Source organism: Scyliorhinus canicula, chromosome 9, assembly GCF_902713615.1.
Source record: "Scyliorhinus canicula chromosome 9, sScyCan1.1, whole genome shotgun sequence".
Lineage (NCBI taxonomy): Eukaryota > Metazoa > Chordata > Chondrichthyes > Carcharhiniformes > Scyliorhinidae > Scyliorhinus > Scyliorhinus canicula.
Window position 1 is genome coordinate 39,720,926 of NC_052154.1, and position 23,924 is coordinate 39,744,849.

The 23,924-nt window shown below is 46.3% G+C and overlaps 1 protein-coding gene across 8 annotated transcripts in view; it reads right to left on the minus strand.

Moving 5' to 3' along the window:
* Positions 1 to 23,924, minus strand: part of dpy19l3 (dpy-19 like C-mannosyltransferase 3) — a 117,944-nt gene that overhangs the window by 78,323 nt on the left and 15,697 nt on the right. For all 8 annotated transcript variants that reach the window (XM_038806570.1, XM_038806565.1, XM_038806566.1 and 5 more), the window contains exons 4-7: positions 17,129 to 17,219; positions 13,179 to 13,300; positions 12,892 to 13,037; positions 9,801 to 9,921 (exon numbers count right to left, since the gene is read on the minus strand). In XM_038806570.1, the coding sequence (XP_038662498.1) occupies positions 9,801 to 9,921; positions 12,892 to 13,037; positions 13,179 to 13,300; positions 17,129 to 17,219 (480 nt within the window). The remainder of the gene's footprint in view (positions 1 to 9,800; positions 9,922 to 12,891; positions 13,038 to 13,178; positions 13,301 to 17,128; positions 17,220 to 23,924) is intronic.

A 23,924-nucleotide genomic window follows, 5' to 3' on the forward strand; every position in this document is an offset into this window, starting at 1 on the left:
GCTTTTTCCCAAATGATAGATATTAGCCTAATTGGCCTTTAGTTCCCAGATTTTTATCTCTCCTTTTATGAATAGAGACGCCACATTTGCAGCTTTTGGGGAATTTTGGAAGAATACAAACAATACATCGACTATCTATGCAGCCACTTCTTTTAAGATCATTCGATGCATGCTTTCAGGTCCAGGGGACTTGCCAGTCTCACAGCTCGTTTTCTCTTCTGATTCTGAAAGTTTCTCCAATCCTTTTCACTTTCTATTATTCTTGGGATGGTTTTCGTCTTTTGTAATGTGAAGACATATACAAAATACTTGTTCAAAGTCTTTACCATTTCCTTGTTTCCCATTATTAGTTCCCCAGTCTCATACACAAAATGACCAAAGACGATCTGACAGAAACGTTTCGAAGCGCATTTGGTGCAGGAATTGCTGGGAGTTTCCTGCTGGCTCTATCGGTGAGTTCTCCATCGCTATCTAACCACACTTAGTCACTTTTTTGGGCCCTGGGAAGTTTCTCCTTGGTCAAGCCCACACTTCGAATTATTTTCATCAATGGGCAACTGAACTCACTGGCCAGACCGGTTCCTCAGAGATCGGGTCATCATTTTAAAAGGGTGTCCCACTCTCTATGTGTGCTTGTGGGTACCCCGACCCGTGGGGAAATGTCATCCCCTAACCCCCCCCACATATGGACATTGCCCCCCGCAAACCCCCCCCCCCCCACCACAAATGATGGCACCTTTAGTCTCCGCACCTTTAGGGGCCAAGCCCTCGCATTGAGGGGCTAGGCCCGCGCCGGAGTGGTTCCCACTCCGCCGGCTGGCGTGAATGGCCTTTGGCCCCACGCCAGCCGGGGCCGAAAGGACTTCGCCAGCCGGCATAAGTCCGCGCATGCGCCGGAGCGTTAGCAGCTGCTGACGTCATACCGGCACACGCGCACGGGAGGGGGTCTCTTCCTCCTATGCCATGGTGAAGATCATGGCGAAGGCGGAAGAAAAAGAGTGCCCCCACGGCACAGGTCCGCCTGCCGATCGGTGGGCCCCGACCGCGGGCCACGCCACCGTGGGGGCTCCCCCTGGGGTCAGGTCACCCTGCGCCCCCCCCCCGGACCCCGGCGCCCGCCCGCGCCACCAATCCCGCCGGTCAGGTAGGTGGTTTTATCCATGCCGGCAGGAGAGGCCTGTCAGCGGCGGGATGTCGGCCCATCGTGGGCCGGAGAATCGCCGTGGGGGGCCCGCCGACCGGCGCGATTCCCGTCCCCGCCGAATCTAGGGGGGGCGGAGAATTCGGGAGATGGCGGGGGCGGGATTGACGCCAGCCCCGGGCGATTCTCCGACCCGGCGGGGGGTTGGAGAATCCCGCCCCATGTTTCTCCAATCTCTCCTCATAGCTAATGCCCTCCATACCAGGCAAGATTCTGGTAAATCTTTTCTATGCCCTCTCCAAAGTCTCCACACCCTTCTGATAGTGCGACAACCAGAATTGAACACTATATCCCAAGTGCGTCCTGACTAAGGTTCCATAAAGCTGCAGCATAACTTGCCAATTTTTAAACTCAATGCCCTGGCTGATGAAAGCAAGCAAGCCATATGCCTTGACTACCTTCTCCACCTGCATTGCCATTTTCAGTGACCTGTGTAGCTGTGCACCTAGATCCCTCTGCCTTTCAGTACTCTTAAGGGTTCTGCCATTTACTGTATATTTCCAATTTATATTGGACCTTCCAAAATGCATTACCTCACATTTGTCCAGATTAAACTCCATCCTCCATCTCTCTGCCAAGTCTCCAAATGATCTACATCCTACTGTATCCTCTGATGGTCCTCATCGTTATCCACAATTCGGCCAACCTTTGTGTCGTCCGCAAACTTACTAATAAAACCAGTTACATTTTCCTCCAAATCATTACATGTGTTACAAACAGCAAGGGTTCCAGCACTGATCCTGAGGAATGCCACTAGTCACAGCTCTCCATTCAGAAACGCTGGAGTGTGATGGAATACACTCCAACTGGCTGGATGAGTACAACCCCCAAAACACTCAAGAACTTCAACGTCAACCATGACAAAGTAGCCTGCTTCACTAGCATCCCCTCCATCTACTTAAGCACCCTCCACCACCAACCCACAGTGCCATTAATATGCACCATCTACAAGATGCTCTGCAGCAACCCACCAAGGCTCCTTCAATAGTGCCTTCCAAATGATCAACCTCTATCACCTAATGGGACAAGGGCAGAAGATCCATGGGAATATCATCACCTCCAAGTTCCTCTCAAAGCCACATACCATCCTAACTTGGATCTAACTGCATTGTTGGTGTGCCTACACTACATGAACCGCAGCAGTTCAAAAAGGCAACTTATTACCACCTTCTCAAGGGCAATTAGAGACAGGCAATAAATGGTGGCCTAGCCAGTGATGTCTACATCCTGTAAACAAATATATTCCAAACCAAGATCATTTATCTCTACTATACTGATCTCATTCTTCATTGACACAGCTACCCCACCTCCTCTCCTTTCCTTCCAAAATATCAAATATCCTTTAATATTCAGGTCCAAGCCTGGGTCTCCTTGAAACCACAATCTTTATAATGGCTATCATATCATCCTAATTTATTTCTACTTGTGCTATCAATTCATTCATCTATTTTTGGATTTATTTATTGTTACGTGTACTGAGGTACAGTGAAAGCATTGTTCTGTGTACAGTCCAGACAGATCATATCATGCATGAAAAAAAACATAGGGAAAACAAATACACACAATGTAAATACATAGAGACAGGCACCAGGTGAAGCATACAGGAGTGCAGTACTATTCAGTAGAGAAGATGTGTGAAGAGATCAGATCAGTCCATAAGAGGGTTGTTCAGGAATATTGTAAAAGCGGGAGAAGATGTTGCTTTTGAATCTGTTAGTGCATGTTCTCAGACTTTTGCATCTCTTGCCCGATGGAAGAAGTTGGAAGAATGAATAAGCTGGTGGAAAGGGTCTTTGATTATGCTGCCTGCTTTCCCAAGGCAGCAGGGAGGTGTAGACAGAGTCAATGTATGGGAGGTGGATTCACATGATGGACTGGGCTGTGTTCATAACTCTCTGTAGTTTCTTACGGTCTTCGGCTGAGCAGTTGCCGTACCAGGTGCAGTGATGCAGCCAGATAGGATGCTTTCTTTTTAAAAAAATATTTTTATTCTCCTCCTTTTTCACATTTTCTCCCAAATTTACACCCACCAACAATAATAGTAACAAATATGTCAATCCCCATATCAGTAACAACGATCCCATCCTCCCACCAAACCCCAAACATTAGCCCGCATGTTCACACAAACAAATGCCAAAAAGGAATTAGGATCACCCATAGTCGCCATTAACACACACAGCCCCCCTCCCCCAACCCTTCCAAACACACGCCCCAACTAATGTTCGATGTTATCCAGTTCTTGAAAGTGCCCAATGAATAATGTCCATGAATTGTAGACCCCTCCATCCTTTCCCTCAGCTCAAACTTAACCTTCTCAAGAGTCAAGAATTCTAACAGGTCCCCCCGCCAGACCAGGGCACAGGGTGGAGAGGTTGCTCTCCAACCTATCAGGATCCACCTTCGGGCGATCAACAAGGCAAAGGCTACAATATCTGCCCCAGCACCTCGAATATGGCCTCCCAGGGGCACGGTCCAGTTTCACGTGCACCACTTTAGAAATTACCCTAAAAACCTCCTTCCAATAATCCTCTAGCTTTGGACAGGACCAAAACATATGAACGTGATTAGCGGACCCCACCCGCAATGTTCACACACATATTCTACTCCTTCAAAGAATCGGCTCATCCTCGCCCTCGTGAGGTGTGCTCTGCATACCACCTTCAGCTGCATCAGCCCCAACCTTGCGCACGAGATGGAGGCATTCACTCTCCAGAGCACCTCACACCAGAACCCCCCCTCCATATCCTCTCCCAACTCTTCCTCCCACTTGCTTTGCTCCCTTCCAGTGGTGCCTTCTCCTCTTCCAAAATAGCTCCGTAAACCACTGACATACCCCCTTCTCCAGTCCCCCTGTCGTCAGCACCTCCTCCAGCAATGTGGAGGCCAGCTCCACCAGGAAGCTCTGTATATCCTTTCTGGCAAAATCTCAAACCTGCATGTATCTAAACATTTCCCTCTGCCCCAGCCCATACTTCACTTCCAGCTCCTTCAATCCTGCAAACCGACCCCTAAGAAACAAATCTTTTAGTGCTTTAATCCCCTTCTCCTCCCATTTCCGAAAATTTCCATCCCACCTCCCTGGCTCAAATCGGTGCTTCCCCTGAATCGGCATTTCCCTTGACCTTGCCCCCAATCCGAAGTGGATAGGATGCTTTCCATGGTGCATCTGTAAAGGTTGGTAAAAGTCAATGTGGACATGCCGAATGTCCTTCGTTTCCTGAGAACGTATAGGCACTGTTATGCTTTCTTGGTCGTAGTAATGACGCGGGTGGACCAGGACAGACTGTTGGTGACGCGCACACCTAGGAATTTGAAGCTGCCAATCATCTTCACCTTGGCACCATCGATGCAAACATTTTGTTATGAATGCTGAGAGTATTCATATAAAGTTTTTAGTTCTATCGGTTTATTGGTTTTCCCTATCTGTGGCCTTCCTGTCACACTCTGGTTGACTGGACTGCTAGCAGCACTGTTTGTAGCTGCTCCTGTAATCAGCGCCGGCCCTAGGGATTGCTGGCGCCCCGGGCAAGCTGAACTTCGGCGCCCTTGGGGGGGGGGGGGGGGCGAGGGGGGGGGGGCCGAGAGGGGGGGGCGAGAGGGGGGGCGGGGCCGAGAGGGGGACGACCCGAGGGGGGGCGGGGGGGATGACCCGCGGGGGGGGGGGGGGGGGGGGGGGGGGGGGGGGGTGTGGACCCGAGGGGGGGACCGGGGCGGACCGAGGGGGGGGGGGGGCCGGGGGGAGCGGACGGACCGAGGGGGCGGACCGGGGGGGGGGGGGGGGGGGAGGGCGGCTACCGCGCATGCGCTGGTTGGCCCCGGCCCAACTGCGCAAGCGCGGGACCCAAGTATCTGGCGCCCCCTAGCACATGGCGCCCCGGGCGACTGCCCGAGTTGCCGGTGCCTTGAGCCGGCCCTGCCTGTAATAGCGTTATTGTAAATAAATATTGGTGTGGTGACAGAACTCCTGCCTCCCGTGGATTACTACAGTGGCGATGAGGTAAACTACGAATTTTGCGGAGACCAGCTGCCGCACTCGGAGAGTAAGCCTTGCCATTTAAAAAAAAAATGCCGTTTTTTGGGAGGTTAGAGGCATTTGACCCGGCTATTGAGGACTGGTCCCAGTATGTGGAGAGAATGTGTTACTTCTTCCGGGCAAATTATATACTGACGGATGAAAGGAGACGGCTTATCCTGCTGTCGGCGTGCGGACCCTCCGCTTTCGCCATTATACGTAGTCTGACTTATCCCGATGCGCCGGACACGAAAACGTTCCAAGAAGTAACGGAATTCGTGAAAGAGCACTACGACCCAAAACCACCCCTCATTTTGCGTAGGTACAGATTCTACACAGCGAAGCGGGAAGACAGGGAGTCAGTCACGAATTTCTTGACCCGCCTGAGAAGGCTGGCGGAAAAATGTGAGTTCGGCCCGACACTAAATGAAATGCTTCGGGACCGGTTAGTGTGTGGTATAAATTACTTCATAATACAGAAACGCCTGTTGACGGAAACGGAGCTAGACTGCAGGCAGGCGTTACAGCTCGCACTGTCCCTAGAAAAGGCAGCAAGTGGGGCGCAGGAACTACAGGGCACGCCAATGGAGGTAGATACCTGTGAGAGGGACTACCACAACGGGTCCTGCTACCAGATAGCCGCTCTCAGGAAAAACCTGAGGAATAGAGGGAAAAAGGAAAACCCCAGAATTGCCCCCAAGTCTGCCAGGACTAACTGGAGACAGAGGGAAGTACCGGCTGAGGCTCCCCCAACAGAGAAGGACCGTTTCTGGCACCAGACAGAGTGGGGTAACAACGACAGAAACCCTAGGAGGTGGCAAAAGAGGAAAAGCAGGTGGGGACGTAGGGTAGTACACAACCTAGACGCCCCATCCTCCTCCGAAGGGGAACAATTATATAATATTGCAACGAAGAAAGCAGAGCCCATTAGAATTACCCCACGGGTGAACGGGCGGCCGACAATTATGGAAATAGACACGGGTGCGGACGTATCAGTAATGGGAGTGGCAGCATTTAGAAAAATCAAAGATGGACTCCAGCCACTAACAAAAACATCGACAAAACTTAAAACCTACACGGGGGAACCCCTGGAAGTTCTAGGCACGACTCATGTACCTGTGGAATATGAGAAACAATTGCTCAGATTACCGTTGACGATAGTAGAGGGCTCCGGACCGAGCTTAATTGGACAGAACTGGCTGAAAGACCTAAAATTAGATTGGATGAAAAATTTCCAGAGTGGAAGCGGGCAGTTGAGTGGAGTACTCCAAAAATACCCGGAGGTCTTCCAGGAAGGTTTGGGGAAATCACAGGCGCTGAAGCAACTTTGCATGTGGACCCAGGAGCCCGTACGAAATTTTGTAAGGCCAGGCCGGTACCTTTTGCATTAAGGAAGAAAGTAGATGATGAAATAGAAAGGTTACGGCGCGACGGCATTATCAGACCAGTACAGTTCTCGGAATGGGCAGCGCCGGTGGTACTAATTTTGAAGCCAGACGGCTCGATACGTCTCTGTGGAGATTTCAAACAGACAGTAAACAAATACGCACTGCTGGACAAATACTCAATCCCGAAAATAGACGACCTATATGCCAAATTGGCAGGTGGGTTTTTGTTCACGAAACTAGACATGAGCCACGCCTACCTGCAGTTAAAACTGGATAAGGGCTCCCAGAAGTTCGCTACGATCAACACCCTGAAGGGCCTTTTTCGTTATACTAGGCTACCTTTTGGAGTGTCATCAGCCTGCGCTATATTCCAGCATACGATGGAAAATATTCTGCAGGGACTACCGCAGGTGGCGATTTATTTGGACGATGTCTTAATTACGGGTAGGACAAACAGGGAACACTTAAGGAACCTGGAGGAAGTGCTCAGGCGTTTCGCAAAGGCAGGCGTACGGCTAAAAAGGGAAAAATGTGTTTTTCTGGCCCCACAAGTGACGTACCTGGGATATAAAGTAGACGAGTCAGGCTTACATCCATTAGAAGACAGAGTAAGGGCAATAAAAGAAGCCCCAGCTCCCACCACGGTCCAGGAGTTACAATCATTTCTAGGGTTGGTAACCTATTATGGAAAATTTATTGAAAATAGGGCATCCATCCTAGAACCCCTCCACCAGCTACTAAAAAAGGGGCAAGAATGAAAATGGTCCATCCGCCAAAACCGAGCACTTAGGGATATTAAGGAACAGCTGTCATCCAAAAATGTCCTAGAGCATTATGACCCAAGGAAGGAGTTGATGGTCACTTGTGATGAATCCCCTTATGGGGTAGGAGCCGTCTTAGCCCATAGAGGAAGGAATGGGGAAGAACGGCCAATAGCCTATTCTCCGAGGACCTTGGCGATGGCTGAGAGGAAGTACGCCCAAATCGAGAAGGAAGGACTGGCGGTGATATTCGCAGTAAAAAAATGTCACCAGTATCTGTACGGGCGGAAATTCACCATAGTGACGGACCATAAGCCGTTATTAGGGTTATTAAAAGAAGACAAGTCAATACCCCCGATTGCATCAGCTAGAATCCAACGCTGGGCATTGCTAGTGGCGGCATATAGATACGTTCTGGAGCACAGACCGGGAACGCGAGTAGCACATACAGATGCTTTGAGCAGATTTCCCCTCCCGGACACTCCGCCGCAAATACCAAAAGTAGAGGAGACAGTAATGACTCTAAATTTTTTGGACACCCTACCAGTAGACTCACAACATATTCGGTTGTGGATGCAAAAAGACCCAGTTTTAGCCAAGATGAAGCATTTACTGCTAACAGGGGAACTGGAAAGACCAGTGGAGCCCCAGATGCACCCATACTGGAGCAGAAGGGACCAAATAACCGTAGAAGACGGTATCCTATTATGTGGAGACCGGGTAATCGTCCCAGCTCAGGGCCGTCAGGCAATCTTAACTGAGTTACATCACGGACACCCAGGGGTGTCTAAAATGAAGATGCTAGCTCGAAGCTACGTTTGGTGGCTAGGTTTGGACACAGACATAGCAGCCTTGGTACGTTGGTGCCAGGAGTGCCAACAGGGGCAAAGAGTGCCACCAGCAGCGCCATTGCACCCGTGGGAATGGCCAGGCAGACCATGGACCCGCCTGCATATTGACCACGCCGGCCCTTTCATGGGCTCAATTTTTTTGGTGATAGTGGACGCCCACTCCAAATGGTTGGACATCCACCGGGTAAACACGGCAAGCACAGCATCGACAATTGAAAAGCTCAGGGACTCGTTTGCAACACATGGACTTCCGGAGGTATTGGTGTCGGACAACGGAACGGCATTCACAAGTGGGCAATTTGGAAAATTCCTGAAGGAAAACGGAGTCCGTCACATCAAAACGGCCCCTTACCATCCAGCGACCAACGGCCTGGCAGAGAGAGCGGTCCAGACACTTAAAGCGGGACTCAAGAAGCAGCCGGCAGTGTCAATAGACACAAAGCTCTCCCGCTGGCTGTTTGATTACAGGACCACACCGCATTCCACAACGGGCATACCGCCAGCTGAACTCTTAATGGGAAGGCGGCTGCGAACGAGGCTGAGTCTCCTTTTCCCAAATTTAACGGGGAAAGTGGAGAAACAACAGGAGGCCCAACACAGGGGGCATGATAATAGTCGGCAGCAGAGACATTTCCAGGTGGAGGCACCGGTTTGGGTCAAGAATTATGGGAATGGACCAACGTGGGTCAAAGGCACGGTAGAGTTCCAAACAGGGCCCATATCCTCTGAGGTTTCGATAGGAGGTAAGGTGCTGATGAAACACCTAGACCAAATGAGGGCAGCAGAACCACACCTGGAGGCAGGCGAAGCAGGACCGCCTCAAGCTGGGATAGCCCAGACGGAAAGGATACCCACACCCCAGCCCCGAGCAATTTCTCCAGACCCTGTCATCCAGTCATCAGAGTCATCAAGAAGGTCGTCAAAGAAAAGACAGGCACCTATAAGGTACACCCCGACCACTTCGGAGAACGACCCGGCGGACGACACAGAGGTGACAGACCCAGACATGAGGAGCAGGAAGAAGCTCAGAGGAATGCCAGCTGGCAGGAATTCCTCGGACCTTGGGGGGGGAGGGGGGGGGGGTGTAATGAACTCCAATTGGCTTTATTGGTTGGCCAATTGGAGCATGAGCTCCCTCAATGATAGCTCATTGAGGGGGCCCATATAATCACCTGTGTAGGCTTTGTGAGCAGTCTTAAGTTGACTGGACTGCTGGCAGCACTGTTTGTAGCTGCTCCTGTAATATCGTTATTGTAAATAAATATTGGTGTGGTGACGGAACTCCTGCCTCCCGTGGATTACTACAGCCAACATGCCATTTGTCTTTCTAACTGCATCCAAACAACATATTAGGTTTGTGTTCCTTGTACAAGTACACCCAAGTCCCTCTGAACATCAACATTTACAAGTTTCAAGCCTATTAAAAATTATTCGGCTTTTCTATTCTTATTACTAAAGTGAATAACCTCACACTTCCCCGCCTCCATATTACTCTAACTCTCTGTAGAAGCAGCTCCACAAAGATAATGCACTCCTATACACTGAGTAACCTCCACTTGCTTTATAGCAACACATTTCTATACTCACCTGAAAAGATTTGAGCTGTGGTCTGAGGTAGTATGTGATTGCCATTATTTGTAATGCAAAAAATGGAAGTGACCAATTCTCTCTCAATGGAATGGTGAACTCCACCCTTGTTGTATCTATTCTATAAAGAGCAAACAAAAATTAAACATATTAAAAGGAGTTTAATCTAGATGGATCAGTACTGTCAGTTTCTTTAGATGTGGTGTAAGAAAAGTGAAATAAAGTGGTTTTGAAGTTTACAGAATTGTGTTATCCAGTGGCAGTTTACATACAAAAAGGGTATTAGAACATAGTGCAGAACGAGGCCATTCGGCCTATCGAGTCTGCACCGACCCACTTAAGTCCTCATTTCCACCCTATCCCCGTAACCCAATAACCCCTCCTATCCCTTTTGGTCACGATGGACAATTTATCATGGCCAATCCACCTCACTTGCACGTCTTTGGACTGTGGGAGGAAACCAGAGCACCTGGCGGAAACCCACGCTATCACGGGGAGAACGTGCAGACTCCACACAGACAGTGACCCAAGCTGGAATCGAACCTGGGATTCTGGCGCTGTGAAGCCACAGTGCTATTCACTTGTGCTAATGTGCTGCCCCAATTAATAAGATTAAATTTTTATAACTTTTGAAACAAAATGATATCCGTCATAATCTGATGTCTGACAACAAAGTGAATGATTTTAGATGAATTCTAACCAGAATTAGGAGCAAAAATGAATAAACTTCATAAAAAGACACAAAAACCATCTAAATAAAAGCAAAAAAGACATCAAAATAAAATCAAAACACTGCGGATGATGGAATTCCGAAATAAAAACAGAAAATGCTGGATAAATTCAGCAGGTCCGGCAGCATCTGTGGAGAGAAAAACATAGTTAATGTTTAGAGTCTGTGTGGTTCTGCTTCAGAACTGAAAAGGGGTATAAATGTGATGGATGACATAGTTGATGGGGGGGGGGGGGGGGAGAAGCAGAATAGAAGATCAGGGATAGGTGGGAGTTCAGGAGAGATTGACATGGACACAAGAGAAAAGGAGTGTTAATGTTAACATTAAACACTACAGAAGGTGCTGATAGTGGCGTTAAGGTAAGATACCAGTGTGCACTATTAGGAGAACAAAGCTCAGTGCTCAGTGAGAGCAAAACTCAAGAACAAGTGGCAGATGGCCCTGTGGGGAAGGGGAGGAGAGGGGGTTGCGTTGGGACAAAAAAAAACAAAAAACAAAACAGAGGTCAAGATGGAGAAAGTTCACTGTCTAAAAATGTTGAACTCAATTTTGAGTTGTTGAACTCAATGTTGAGTCCATTAGGCTTTAGCGTGCCGTAAGGGCACCCTATCACAGTTCTGCAAGGGAGGGGAAGAGGTGAGGGCAGGCATTCAGGAGATGGATCGGACACAGTTGAGTGCCCGATCAACCATAGTGGTGGCAAATCTCGGTTGAGAAAAAGGCAAACATGTCAGAAGTACTGTTTGCAAAGGTGGCATTAGTGGAACAGATGTAATGGAGGTGGAGAAACTTGGAGAATGGGATGGATTATCCTTTCTCATCTTCACATGGTCCATCTCCAATATTTTCATGATAGCGGTCCCCCTTGTCCTAACATTTCACCCCACCAGTTCCACATTCCCCCTTGTCCTCACTTTTCACCCCATCAGCTCTGCCTTCAAAGCATCATCCATCCTCCCCCATTTCTGCCAACTCCAGCATGATGCCACCATAAAACACATCTTCCCCTCACATCCCCCGTCAGCATTCTGCAGGAACCAGTCTCTGACACCCTGATCCACTGCCTCCAACCCTTCATCCCCTTCTAACGGCGCCTTCCCATCACCTTTATCTCCTCCCTCCTCATTATCCAAGGGTCCAAACACTCCTTTCAGGCGAAGCAGCATTTCACTTGCACCACCTTAAATTTGGTTTATTGTATTTGCTGGTTTCAATGCAGTCCCCTCTATATTGGGGAGTCAAAACACAGACTGGGTGATCGCTTTCTGGAACACCTTTGCTCAGTCTGCAAACATGATCCCAACCTTTCTGTCACTTGCCATTTCAATTCATCATTTTGTCCCATTGCCCATATGGCCATCCTTGGCTACTGCAATGCTTCACTAAAGCCCATGATAAACTGGAGAAGCAACACTTCATCTTCTGATTAGACACATTACTACCTTCTGTGAATTTGCTATCCCAGAGGTCTGTGGATGCAGGGACAGTGAGTAAATTTAAGGAGTTAGACAGATTTTTAAATGGTAATGGGTTGAAGGATTATGTAGATCGGGCAGGACGGTGAATTGAGGCCAGGATGGGATCAGCCATCATCACATTGAGCGTGCTTAGGCTCGGGAGGCTAAATTGCCTCCTCCTGCTCCTAGGTCATGTGTTCCAGGGAGGAGATGCTCTGGCTGATTTTGCAATCCAGCTCTTGGTCTGCAACATTGTAGGTAGCAGATGAGGAACATATCAGACACGATAGAATGGCGGAACAGACTCAATGGCCTAATTCTGCTCCCATATCTTATGAAGTTATGGACTCAACATCGAGTTCAATAACTTTAGACTGCAAACTTTCTCTTCCAACTTGACCCCCTTTTTAGTTTTTGTTTTCTTTGTCTGACCCAACGCCCCCCTCTCCCCCACAGGGCCATTTGTCACTTGTTCTTTAGTTTTGCTTTCACTGAGCACTGACCTTTGTTCTACCATTAACACATTCTGCTCTTATCTTAATGCCAGTACCAGCAACGTCTTTAGTCTTTAATACTACCATTAACATTGCCTTTGTCTTGCATTCTTGTCAATCTCTGCTGAGCCCCCAACTATCCCTGACCTTCTATTCTGCTCCACCTTCTCCACCCCCCTCTCCAACTCTATAGTACTTCACATTTCGACCCCTCTTCAGCTTGAAGAGTTAAATGGACTCCAAACAGTAACTCTATTGGTCTCTCCACTGATGCTTCCAAACCTGCTGGGTTTATCTAGCAGTTTCTGTTTTTATTACATGAAAGACGTCGTTAGTTGGTGACCCTGCTCTCAGTGGATTTAACATTCAGACAAAATGTAATTTTACTACACTAAATGTTGATGCCTACCTGTTTAGGATGTACCATATAGCTGCCAGTGCTCCTGACATCCAGGTACCACTTAGTAACCAGCTGGTAATATATATTGAAATGACATAGAGGGCCTGGAGTCCAAATACTGTGTATAGGTAGAAATAAACTGGCTCCAGGTATCTCTGTTAAAAACATGAAAATAACTCTCTTCACAATACTTGACGACAATGTAAACTAACACAGTAACTTCCCAAAGTTTAGAATAACGTACACTGCTGTCAATACAAACACATTCATTTTATTATAAAAGCAGATATTTCTACCTGAAGAGATAAAATTCGGTACAAAATGCTTAGGATAACTTCTTGGTAAATGTTCATTCGCTTGAGGAGGTTTATTGTTCTCCTTGATTCAGTTTTATTGTCATATGCGAGTTCCTTCAATCCTTTACGTAACAAAACACAATATAAATAGATTCTCAAGGATAAACATGAATAAATCAGCATGTGACACTTGTTTCAATATCAAGGGCATGATTCTCCAGGATTACTAAATTTTGTTGCGAGCAGGGATTGCCACGAGCTTCCCGCGCTTGGCCTAGCGAGGTCGACAACGCTATCAACGTTAATTGGCCCACTTAATGAGGCCTCAAGGGCTTCTCGCCGCAAATGAATGCTCATGAGCAGATTCGCCAGCACCACGCTCGCCAACCCCCCGCTAAGCAAGGTCAAGCAGCACTTAAGCGACACGTGCTCAGCCAACTTGAAATTATGGCACCGAGATCAGCCCTCAGATTCGGGAATGCTGCCCTGTAAAGTCTGCGAGATGGAGTGGAGACCAGGAGGGATGTCCTATTCCCCAGAGGGTCCAGGAGGGTTAGCCGTAGGGCAGTGAGTGCTGCCTGGGATGATGTGGCAGTGGCTGTGAACGCCGGGAGTATTGTCATGTGAGAGTACATTTAAGAAATGGATGTTTATCAAATAGCTGTAGTGGATACATCTTTAAGAAATGGGCGTTTATCAAATAGCTGCAGTGATGTAATTGTGTGGGTGGAGCTGGGCTGTGACTGATTTTACTTTCGCTTTGAGCAAAAAAAGCCAGTGTGTGTCTATGTGCTTTAGTTTCATTTTCAGAGTTGAAGAAGCTGCAGTCACAGCAAGAAGGTGCATTGATCTCTCTGCAATCTAAAGACTGTCTCCAGATCAGTTGAGGATTTCAAAGTAATACCTGTTTCTGTAGAGAATTTAAACCTACTATCTTTCTGTAAAAAGGGTCTTTTGGTCTTATGGATGTTGTTAGGAAAGTTATGAATGGATACTTATAGAATATTGTATCTATGGGGATTATTAGTGTTGACAGTTGTTAAGATGTTTACTGTGGGTTTATAAAGTGTTAACTGGATTCATAAATAAACATGGTTTTGATTTAAAAGTACTTTAGATCTCTGTTGCATCACACCTGTAAAATAGGCCTTGTGCTCCCCATAACCACAATCTTTTAAAAGTGGTGGGTCAGGTGAACTCCATGATACACTTTGGGGTTCTCTAAACCATGGCCCATAACAGTATGACCAGGAAGACTGGCCTCCAGTGCAAGAAGAAAGTCAATGGCCTAAACCAGGCAGCACGAGTGAGTGGACGGCATAGCCTCCCCTCCCCCCTCCATCGCGACCTCTCCACCCCTGCCAGAGCGTCTACCCCCATTCAACTGCCCCTCCATCCCAAGGTGAACTCCTGGGCCCTATGGTCACCAACCGGGAGGAGGGGACACCGAGTGCCAACCCAGACGTGTCCCAGGGATTGGGGACAGTGGCCATCAGCTTCCCCAAGTTCCACCCCTTTGATAAAGCCACGTATTGCAGCCAGCACACGGGACAGGATGGCACAGCTATTCATGTGCCACAAGTGAGTTGGGGCCCTCCAGCATAGGAGTCCTCACAGGGCGCACCAGGAGCATCAAAGGCCATGGGACGAGGTAAGGAGCTGGATGCCTCTACCTCTGATCTGCATCCTGGGGACACACCTAGACGTAGTGGTAGAGCTAGGAGGGCAAAGTACATCAAGGATCATTGGTGGCACCGGGGGAGAAGGGTGAAGTAGGTAGGGGATGAGGGGGCAGCACCATCTGATGCCTCTGTCACTTTCTTCCACAATGTGGGCTGATCTCCGAACCCCTGGCTCATTTCTCCGGGGTGAGGGGGCAGCACCATCTGATGCCTCTGTCACTTTCTTCCACAATGTGGGCTGATCTCCGAACCCCTGGCTCATTTCTCCAGGCATCGCTCCCCGCCCCCCCCCCCCCCCTGTAGCACCGACCATCCCAGAGCCGTGTCCCATCCCCTGGGTGTTCGGATCTGTTGCGTATGCGGTGTTGCCTCCCGCAGTGTTGAAGCACAGTGTCTAGGCATCAAGGTGTGATTCGGATGCTACGCAATGACTCCCACATGCTACATTGCCTGTACTTCCATGGGAATCCACTTGGGTTGTGTGAAGTGGTCACTGAACCACGATTGCTAATTCCCTATTAGCGATACCTTCAGACATGTGGCCAGAGGCCACAGCAGTTGATAGGGGTTATGGGTGGTCGGTGGGGCAGACGGGCAGGGATAGGGGTTTGCTCCAGGAAAGGGTACACACAATCCATGGTGGTGCCGCGGGCGGTTGCCCCCCCAGCACACTCCCCCACCCGAGGGTCCCAACCCCCCACTGGGCTGGCATGCCCAGCATCCCCAGACACTTTGCCTGTGGGGAAAGATGGCTACTCCCCTCCTCGGCTCTAACAGAAGCCCTTCTGCCAGTTCACGTTTTTCAAATGGAGTACTAATTGGCGCCTGCATGACCACTCGCTGGGGAGGCCACTGAATGACGGCAGGCCGATGGATATGGGGTGGCTCTTGTTAATTGTATGGAAATGGGACTTAAGTGGTGATAATTGGTTTATCGTTTTTCAAAAGGAGTACTAATTGGCACCAGCATTACCACTTGCTGGGGAGGCCGCTGAATGACGGCAGGCTGTTGGATATGGGGTGGCTCTCGTTAATTGTATGAAAATAGGGCTTAAGTGGTGATAATTGGTTTATCGCCAAGCCATGGCGAGATCCCAAATTCGCCTATGAGGGGAGCCGGTTGCATCATCAACTGTTTGGCGCCTGGCGCGGATCTCCTTTTTGGCCTTTCCCGCTGTTCACCGGCTTCGTTTCGCTTGAGCGAGAGTGTAACGAGGCCGGAGAATAGCATCCCAAAACTTTCTACAAATTAGTCATACTATTTTATGATCCAAGGACTATCAAGTACCGTAGCCTTTCTCTGCCTATGGTTTTGCCCATCCCTAGAATATCATAAGACATAGGAGCAGAATTAGGCCACTCGGCCCATCAAGCCTACTCCGCCATTCAATCATGGCTGATATTTTCTCATTCCCATTCTCCTGCCTTTTCCCTATAACCCCTGATCCCCTTATTAATCAAGGACCTATCTATCTCTGTCTTAAAGACACTCAGTGATTTGGCCTCCTCAGCATTCTGCGGCAAAGAATTCCACAGAGTCACCACCTTCTGGCTGAAGAAATTCCTCCTCATCTCTGTTTCAAAGGATCGTCCCTTTAGTCTGAGATGATATTCTCCTTTTTGAGTTCCAAAATCTCATTCAGAGAAATAGCTTTTAGCATTCCTTGACAGGCAGTAAAATTCATGTTATGTGCGTTTTTTAAAAAAATCTTGAGATTGCAGCTGATTTGAGATAAACACATATTTGCAAAGTTTAACTGCTTTGCACTTATGTAGAAGCATTAGATTCTACTAAATTATTCAGGTTTTAGGACTATACCAGCAAACTCCACATTTATGAGATGTAGAAAATAGATGAACTGTCTGTTCAACAAAGCAGAAATTAGCATTGCAAGTGGTGGAAATGCAAGTTACATTGGATATTTTTCAAACTATTAACATTGCATAGTCCACTTTGTAATATCTACAAAAGTACAATAACAATAAGAATGCAAGGTTATACCAAAATTGTTTTTTTCTTGAATAACATTTTCACTTACACTGACAGAAAAATGAATTTGTTCGATCTTTGGAAAATTGACAACAGTACTGTCCCAGTTATGGCCAGTGCAGTGCACATCAAATTTTACACTTCTGGTGCAGGCAGCACCATTCTAGTATTTCTGCTACAAGGTGGTTGCAGTTGAGGACTCAAAATCTACCCTAACATTGCAGCATAAAATGTCATTTACCAAAGTGTCAACATGAACCATAGAAGTATGGAATCACCTTGGGTTATGGTTGGGGCTTGTAGCATCTGCTTGTAATACGAGTAGTACAGGCCACATTCTGTCCTGAAGGAGATTTCCCGCTCAACCTCCTGCATGTAAAACAGAATGCAATTGTGTTCATTACAACTAAACAAAGTATAGTTCTGTCAGTAATACAAATATTACTAAGATACACTTAAAGATACATTCTAAAAAAACAGAAATCAGGAAATAAAAACACATCAAGAACTGTAAAGACTTAAGATATTTACCACGATGGAACCAGCATGTAGATTATTTAATACAGCTAACTGGGTGGAAAAGCTACCAGAGGGAATGGACTATTTGCTGCTTTCATGCTTTTAAAAAAATACTTGGTAATCTTCCAAAAGATTAATACTACTCACTAGCAGGCTGATGAACACAACAAGAATCCACATCAACTATCGTACACATTGGCATTAAAACAGACAAATATGTTTTTAAAATTCCTAGTTTAAAAAGCTTGATTTAATTGGAAATAGCAAGGATATGTCAGTACTCAGTAAACACATCAAAATACTATTGGATTAGTTGATTAAAATCAATGCGGTTCAGGTGATGCCCAGCTGCCTGGTAACCTGAAGAAGAAACTCTAGAAGCAGATGCTGATTTTAAAAATTATTACCTACACAGCCAAGGATGTAAATCCAGGAAGGAGTACAAACAGTTCTTCGGTGTATACATCACTTCACTTCCATTTCTATTTAACCCATGTGAAGCCTCTATATCCAAAAATTTGGGGATTTCATGAAAGTTAAGTCAGCCGATTCCTCCCACACAGACATTCAACAAAAATGAGGAAAAGTGCCTTCTTCTCTGATGTTTCATCATTGCTGCCTGCAAGTCCTGGGATTCTGTCAATGGCTGACAAGAAGGATCTAAGCTGCTCTCCAAACTTTCCTGCATCACCTTGCCAAAACTGACAGGATTCTCTGCTGAGGGCTTTAACAAGTTCTGAGATTTAAAATCTTGTCAGCAAATGCAACTTTAAAATAAATAACTGATCTGAAAAAAAGGCTCCAAACTTTACCTCCTAATGCTACCAGATCTTGAGTCAGATCTCACTGCGTATTGAAGAACAAAAGACTTCCTAGAGACCTCAGAAATGTCACAGTAAGCTACTACAACAGTACCTCGGGATCATATAATCATCAGCTGAAAAGCACAAAACCCTCCAGAGACACAAATATTTTGAGTGGAAGATAATGGATCTAGAAACGAATGCAGAGATAGAAGCCGGATGGCACAGGAAATACCTCAATTCAGGTCAGGGTAAGTTGTCCAAATTCCAGAAGAGATTCCCCAAAGCAAAGTGTTACGATTGTTAACCAGACCAGTGGTGACCTTGTTTCAGTAGCATTCTCACCTTCAAGTCGAAAGGTCATAGGTTCAGGTCCACTAATCTAGGTTGATATTTCAGTCCTGCACTAATGCAGGTTCAGTCCCAATTGCTTTTAGCTGGAATCTTCAGAATCTGGAAAGTTCTGCATGCATTGTTCAGCAACTGATGCAGAATAAAACTGGTATTTCTATTAGAAAAGTAAATGGCAATTTCAATTCTTCCTCCTATAAATCAAGGAGTTTTTAAAATGTTCTCCTTCATTGGGGACAATTGAACTTCTAATCATCTAGCAGAAAGCCAAGGACAGTTTGGTGAACCTCTCCCTCCCCCAACTATCACCAGAGCATGCTCAGTTATTGCATGCTTCAATCCAGGCTCCAACTGGACATCATTTGGGGTGTCAATCACACTGAAATAAAAGACAACGGGAGGGGAGGGAGATTAATTGTCAGGTTAAGCTTTCTATCATGGACTTATAAATCAAGTTACTGAGAATTGCTAATGATTTGAATATTTGTTTTGGAACAGTATGCACCTCTGCTTTAAGGTTTACTCCAAACTGCACACATTTCCAGCATTGCTTCTGCTGCCAGACTTATTCCAGAATTTTACATTTTTTGCATATGTATTTTCCTCTTTATTTGGGGAACCCTTAAAATACATAATGGCAGGGCATACTTAATTTGATTAAATGTTGATGTTAGTGAAGAATTGAAGATTGCAGTTTATTCTTGGATAGCACTGAAAATATGAAAGCTCAAGTTCTAAATGTTTCTTGCACATCAGCTCGACAGTATTACAGCACCTTTGACGATAAATAGGTCAGTGATAGCCTTGCTTCAGTGGTAGCATTTCCACCTCCAAGTCAGAAGGTCACAGATTCAAAATAGGTTCATTATTGGAGCAGGTAGGCACATATTCAGGATTTAATTTATTGAGCAATTTTCAAAGATTATTGAAATGCTCCAAGATACAGCACAACAAATGTCTTATCATTGATATTTTTTGATAAAGATAATATATGAACAAAAAAATTGGATTTGGATCAAAAAAATAAACAAGACAAGTCGATAATAGTTACCATGCAGCCGAACAAAATGTTTCAGGATTAATGGCAGTAATATCATAGGCTAAAAACTGGCTGAATAAACTGAAATTATATTCAGAAACACAGCTTTCTGCATACATTCAACAGGTCAAAAAGTACTAATCTCACTCAACCCCCTAATGTGGGCTGTAAATACTGTAATATTATTAGCATGTTAGCTAAAAGCATTTTAGCATGTTAGCTAAAAGCATATTAGCATATTAGCTAAAAGCATATTAGCATGTTAGCTAAAAGCGCATCTGCTGCCATGAAAATGTTTTCCTTTGAAAGACGAGTAGCAAAACGCTCACCTGCATATTTGAAAACCATAGGAAATTCTCATGTAGTGACTGAACATACCAGCAGTGAAAACATCCTAGTATTAGTCCCATTGAGAGACCGAGCAGTGGGATAATCTCCGATGTCGGTAGAGGTAACCATATCCTAGTTGTTGCCGACTCCCAATATGAGGTGTTACTACTTCCATTTGTGTCAGCATGAACCTTAGTTTGTTTATGATTTCTTTCCAAACTATGCTGTGAAGCATCAGAGATATTATGAGATTGCAGTTTCCTCTTCCTCAACGTCATGCTGATATACCACTGGATACAAGAAATTCTCAGTCGCCTTTTGCTTTTTGCCTCAACACACAAATACAGAAGCTGGTATGTTGCTCTGCTCAATGTAGTACCCCGTCTCCACTAAAAATCCAAGACACAATGAGGTGCTGAGTTATCCTGATGTTTGCTGGACTCATTAAAATATAATTACTCAGTCTGGGCATTATCTAATTTCCTTCAGTCATTGGCAATATCCTCTTAAATTAAACTTGCACTACCATCAAATGTAGGCAACGCTAATAATGCAAAACAAAATACTATCTAACGCAGAGGCACAGCTTATTTAGTACAATTAACATTTGCAGATTTAAAAAAATAATTAAAACTATCCAAAATAAGCACAAGGGAGTCACCCTCACAGTAACAGCACCTCAACTGCACAGCATTTAGAGTCACAGAACAGAACAGCACAGAAGGAGGCTCATCAAGTCGACACTAGCTCTTTCAAAGAGCAATCCAGTTAGTCCCACCACTTGCACTTCCCCATATTCCTGTAATTTCTTTCAATCAGCCAAGAATTTTATTTGGAGACACACCTTTCATCTGTGGCTTAAAAACGTGATTATGGTCTGTCCAAAAAACATTAATGTAAGCTCCTCCAGTTCCACAACCCTTCTAGGTCATCTAGCTTCTCCAATTCTAGTCTCTTGGGCATCCTATTTTTTTCTTACCAATGGCCACTGTGCCCTCAGCTGCTTGGACCCCAACTCCAGAATTCCCTCACAAAACCTCTTCATCTTTTTCTCCTCCTTAAGGAGCTCCTCAACACCCACTTCATTTGCCAAATTTTTAGTCGCCTGTCCTAATATTGGTGGCTCATGTCAAACGTGGTTAGATAATTGCTCCTGTAGCTTACTATGTTAAATGAGATATAATTCTAAACACTAGCTTCAATTTTCTGCTGCACAAAATGGTCTTAAACTTAAAAGTAATTATAAATCAGCGATGCTACAGTGCTCAAATTCTAGTACAGGGAATCTGTACTCACTCAGCTGCCTTCACTGTTCATCTCTCCCAACTCATGCTGTATAGCAGCCAACAATCACACTCTAAAACACCAATTTACTCCAGATCCAGTATTTTTGGTTGGATACAGCTGTTACTTAGCTTAAATAATTAACTCCATGACTGCACAAATATATTAGTATAATCTGTGGTAGATCCAGCCTGGCTACATCCTGGATGGAAATGTCAAATCACAGTCGTAAAAGGACGTTGCAAATGTTTGAAATGGTCACCTGCCATTGGCTCAGTAAAAACAGGCCAGGCATTACACAATGCTGTCATTCAAAGATCCAGACAGAGCAGCATACAATGTCTGTAGCAAAAGGAAAGGGGTGAAATTATTTCAACCAAGCTTCTAGGAGCGTAATCCTGTGTACTCCAAGATAAACAGCAAGGACCAATGAAAGAACAAATTTTATCATCATGCCCATTTCTCAACTGCTTTTTACTCAGACATTTTCGATTTTGCACTAGTTCCTTAGTTACAGTGACTAACATTTTTATCCGGGATGTAGCTAGATTGGGCCCACCCTGGATACTAAAATGTTTGTGCAAAGGCTTAGGGATATCAGAGATGTGTGTTTAAACTAAGTAACAGCTGTACCCAACCAAAAATGTGCCAAACTGCAAGGTACGCAACATGTATCAGAGAAGGCAACCACTAAAAAGAGCTTTGCAACAGCTGCCTTTGTTCCATATAAATTTCCAAAAATTCTAGTAAGTAACCAATAGCATGTGCCATGCCGATAAACCCCATCTTAAAAATTATTCTCAAGGGATTTTTAGCAGAAATATTGCAAAAGGTGCTTTTAAGAATTGGAAAATTTAATCTTATGCCAAATTAGCATTAATAAATAAATATAAAATTCAGGTTTCTTTCTGTTTGGTTCCCCACTCAACTGAAAATTATCATGGTTGCTCACTACACAGATTGAATTAAATTTGTTACAGCAATAAGATTGGACACTTATGCACAATATACAAACACTGTGATTAGAGAAAGCAAGAAAATAAAAATTTATATAAACATGCGGCAAGTAGGGCATACTGTGCTGTCGAGTTTAAAGAAAGTTTGAAATGTAACATAATACAGCACTGCAGGACTTCCAATAGCGGCCACGAGCTGAGCGGTTGCATGAAAGGTGGCTCTCGTCTAAGAATGTTGACTAAAGCCTTTAACCTGAACAAAAGAGCACCAAAAGTACTCATAATTCCCCAGACTAACCCTCCCGTCGACTGCATTGCCAAGCAGGATGGGAGAGAATCAGCCACTCAGCTGAAAATCCAGTAAATACAAGGGGAGTTCAACCTCCGCCTCGGAGCAGGGAACTGCACGTGCAGGTGAGGGTTGGCCCCGTTGAGCCCCCAGCGCAGACCCAGGCACTGGTGGACTAACTGATGTACTTCATCACCTCTGAGCTCCAAAGACATCGGGAGGAGATGAAAAAGACCTCCTGGCAGTTGTCGAGGCGGCAGTGGAGGCCACGATAGCCCCCATTAGGGAGGGAATGGACAATATAGAACAGTCGCTAGAAGCCCACGTAACTACAACATGGGACCTCGTAAAAGCCACCACGGGCTAAGGGGACGGGATCGCGGCATGCTCTACCCTGCCAAACTATGGGTCACATACCAGGATAAGGAATGGGTGGAACGGTAGCACAGTGGTTGGCACAGTTGCTTCACAGCTCCAAGGTCCCAGGTTCGATCTCCACCTTGGGTCACTGTCTGTGCGGAGTCTGCACGTTCTCCGTGTCCGTGTGGGTATCCTTCGGGTGCTCCGGTTTCCTCCCACAGTCCAAAGATGTGCAGGTTAGGTGGGTTGGCCATGGTAAATTGCCCTTAGCGTTCAAAAAGTGGTGGGGTTACTGGGTTACGGAGATAGGAGGTGTCAGCTTAGGTAGGGTTCTCTTTCCAGGGGTCGGTGCAGATCTGAAGGGCTGAATGGCCTCCTTCTGCACTGTAGATTCTATGATTCTAAGAACACTACTTGGTTTGTCCAGAAACATGGACTGGGCAACCACCGATAAAGATAAATGGCCAGAACACTGGTTGCAAGAATTCAAGAGTAGCAAGGCGACCGCAGAGGCGCGGAGGAAGGGGGAAGAAGAGGTAGATGGGGGAATCCGACTATTAGTGGAGTCTGGCAGAGGAAAGGGGAAAAAACAGAACTTAAGGGGAAACAACGCGTGAAAGGGCGGGGGGGGGGGGTCATGGGAGGTAGAGAAGGGAATAAATCCAAAGGGGGGGGGGGGGGGGGGGGCGTTGGTCACATCAGACAACACGTGGAGATGGCAAAAATGAAGACATAGTCGGCGGCCATTTTGAATGACCCATGAGCAAGGGCAAGCCAGGTCCACAGGGTGAGGGCAGCTGACCCCACAGAAGGTGGAAGGGCTCCAGTAGTGTTGGTAAATATATAATCCCCGAACTGGGACGGCGCAGAATTCGTCAAGAAAACAATGGACAAAATCCCGGACCTCGACACCCACCGACTTAACATGGGAGGACTTTAACTGCATAAAGGACCCAACAGTGGACAGATCCAACCCCAGGACAGGAACCGTGTCACGAGAATTGGATGCTTTGAAGCAGGCAGGGAGGGACGGGGGGTAGATCCGTGGAGGTTCAATCACCCAAGAGAAAAATAATTCTTCTCCCACATGCACAAGGCCTACTCACATTTAGACTTTTTTGTCCTGGGGAAAAGGGTGCCTCC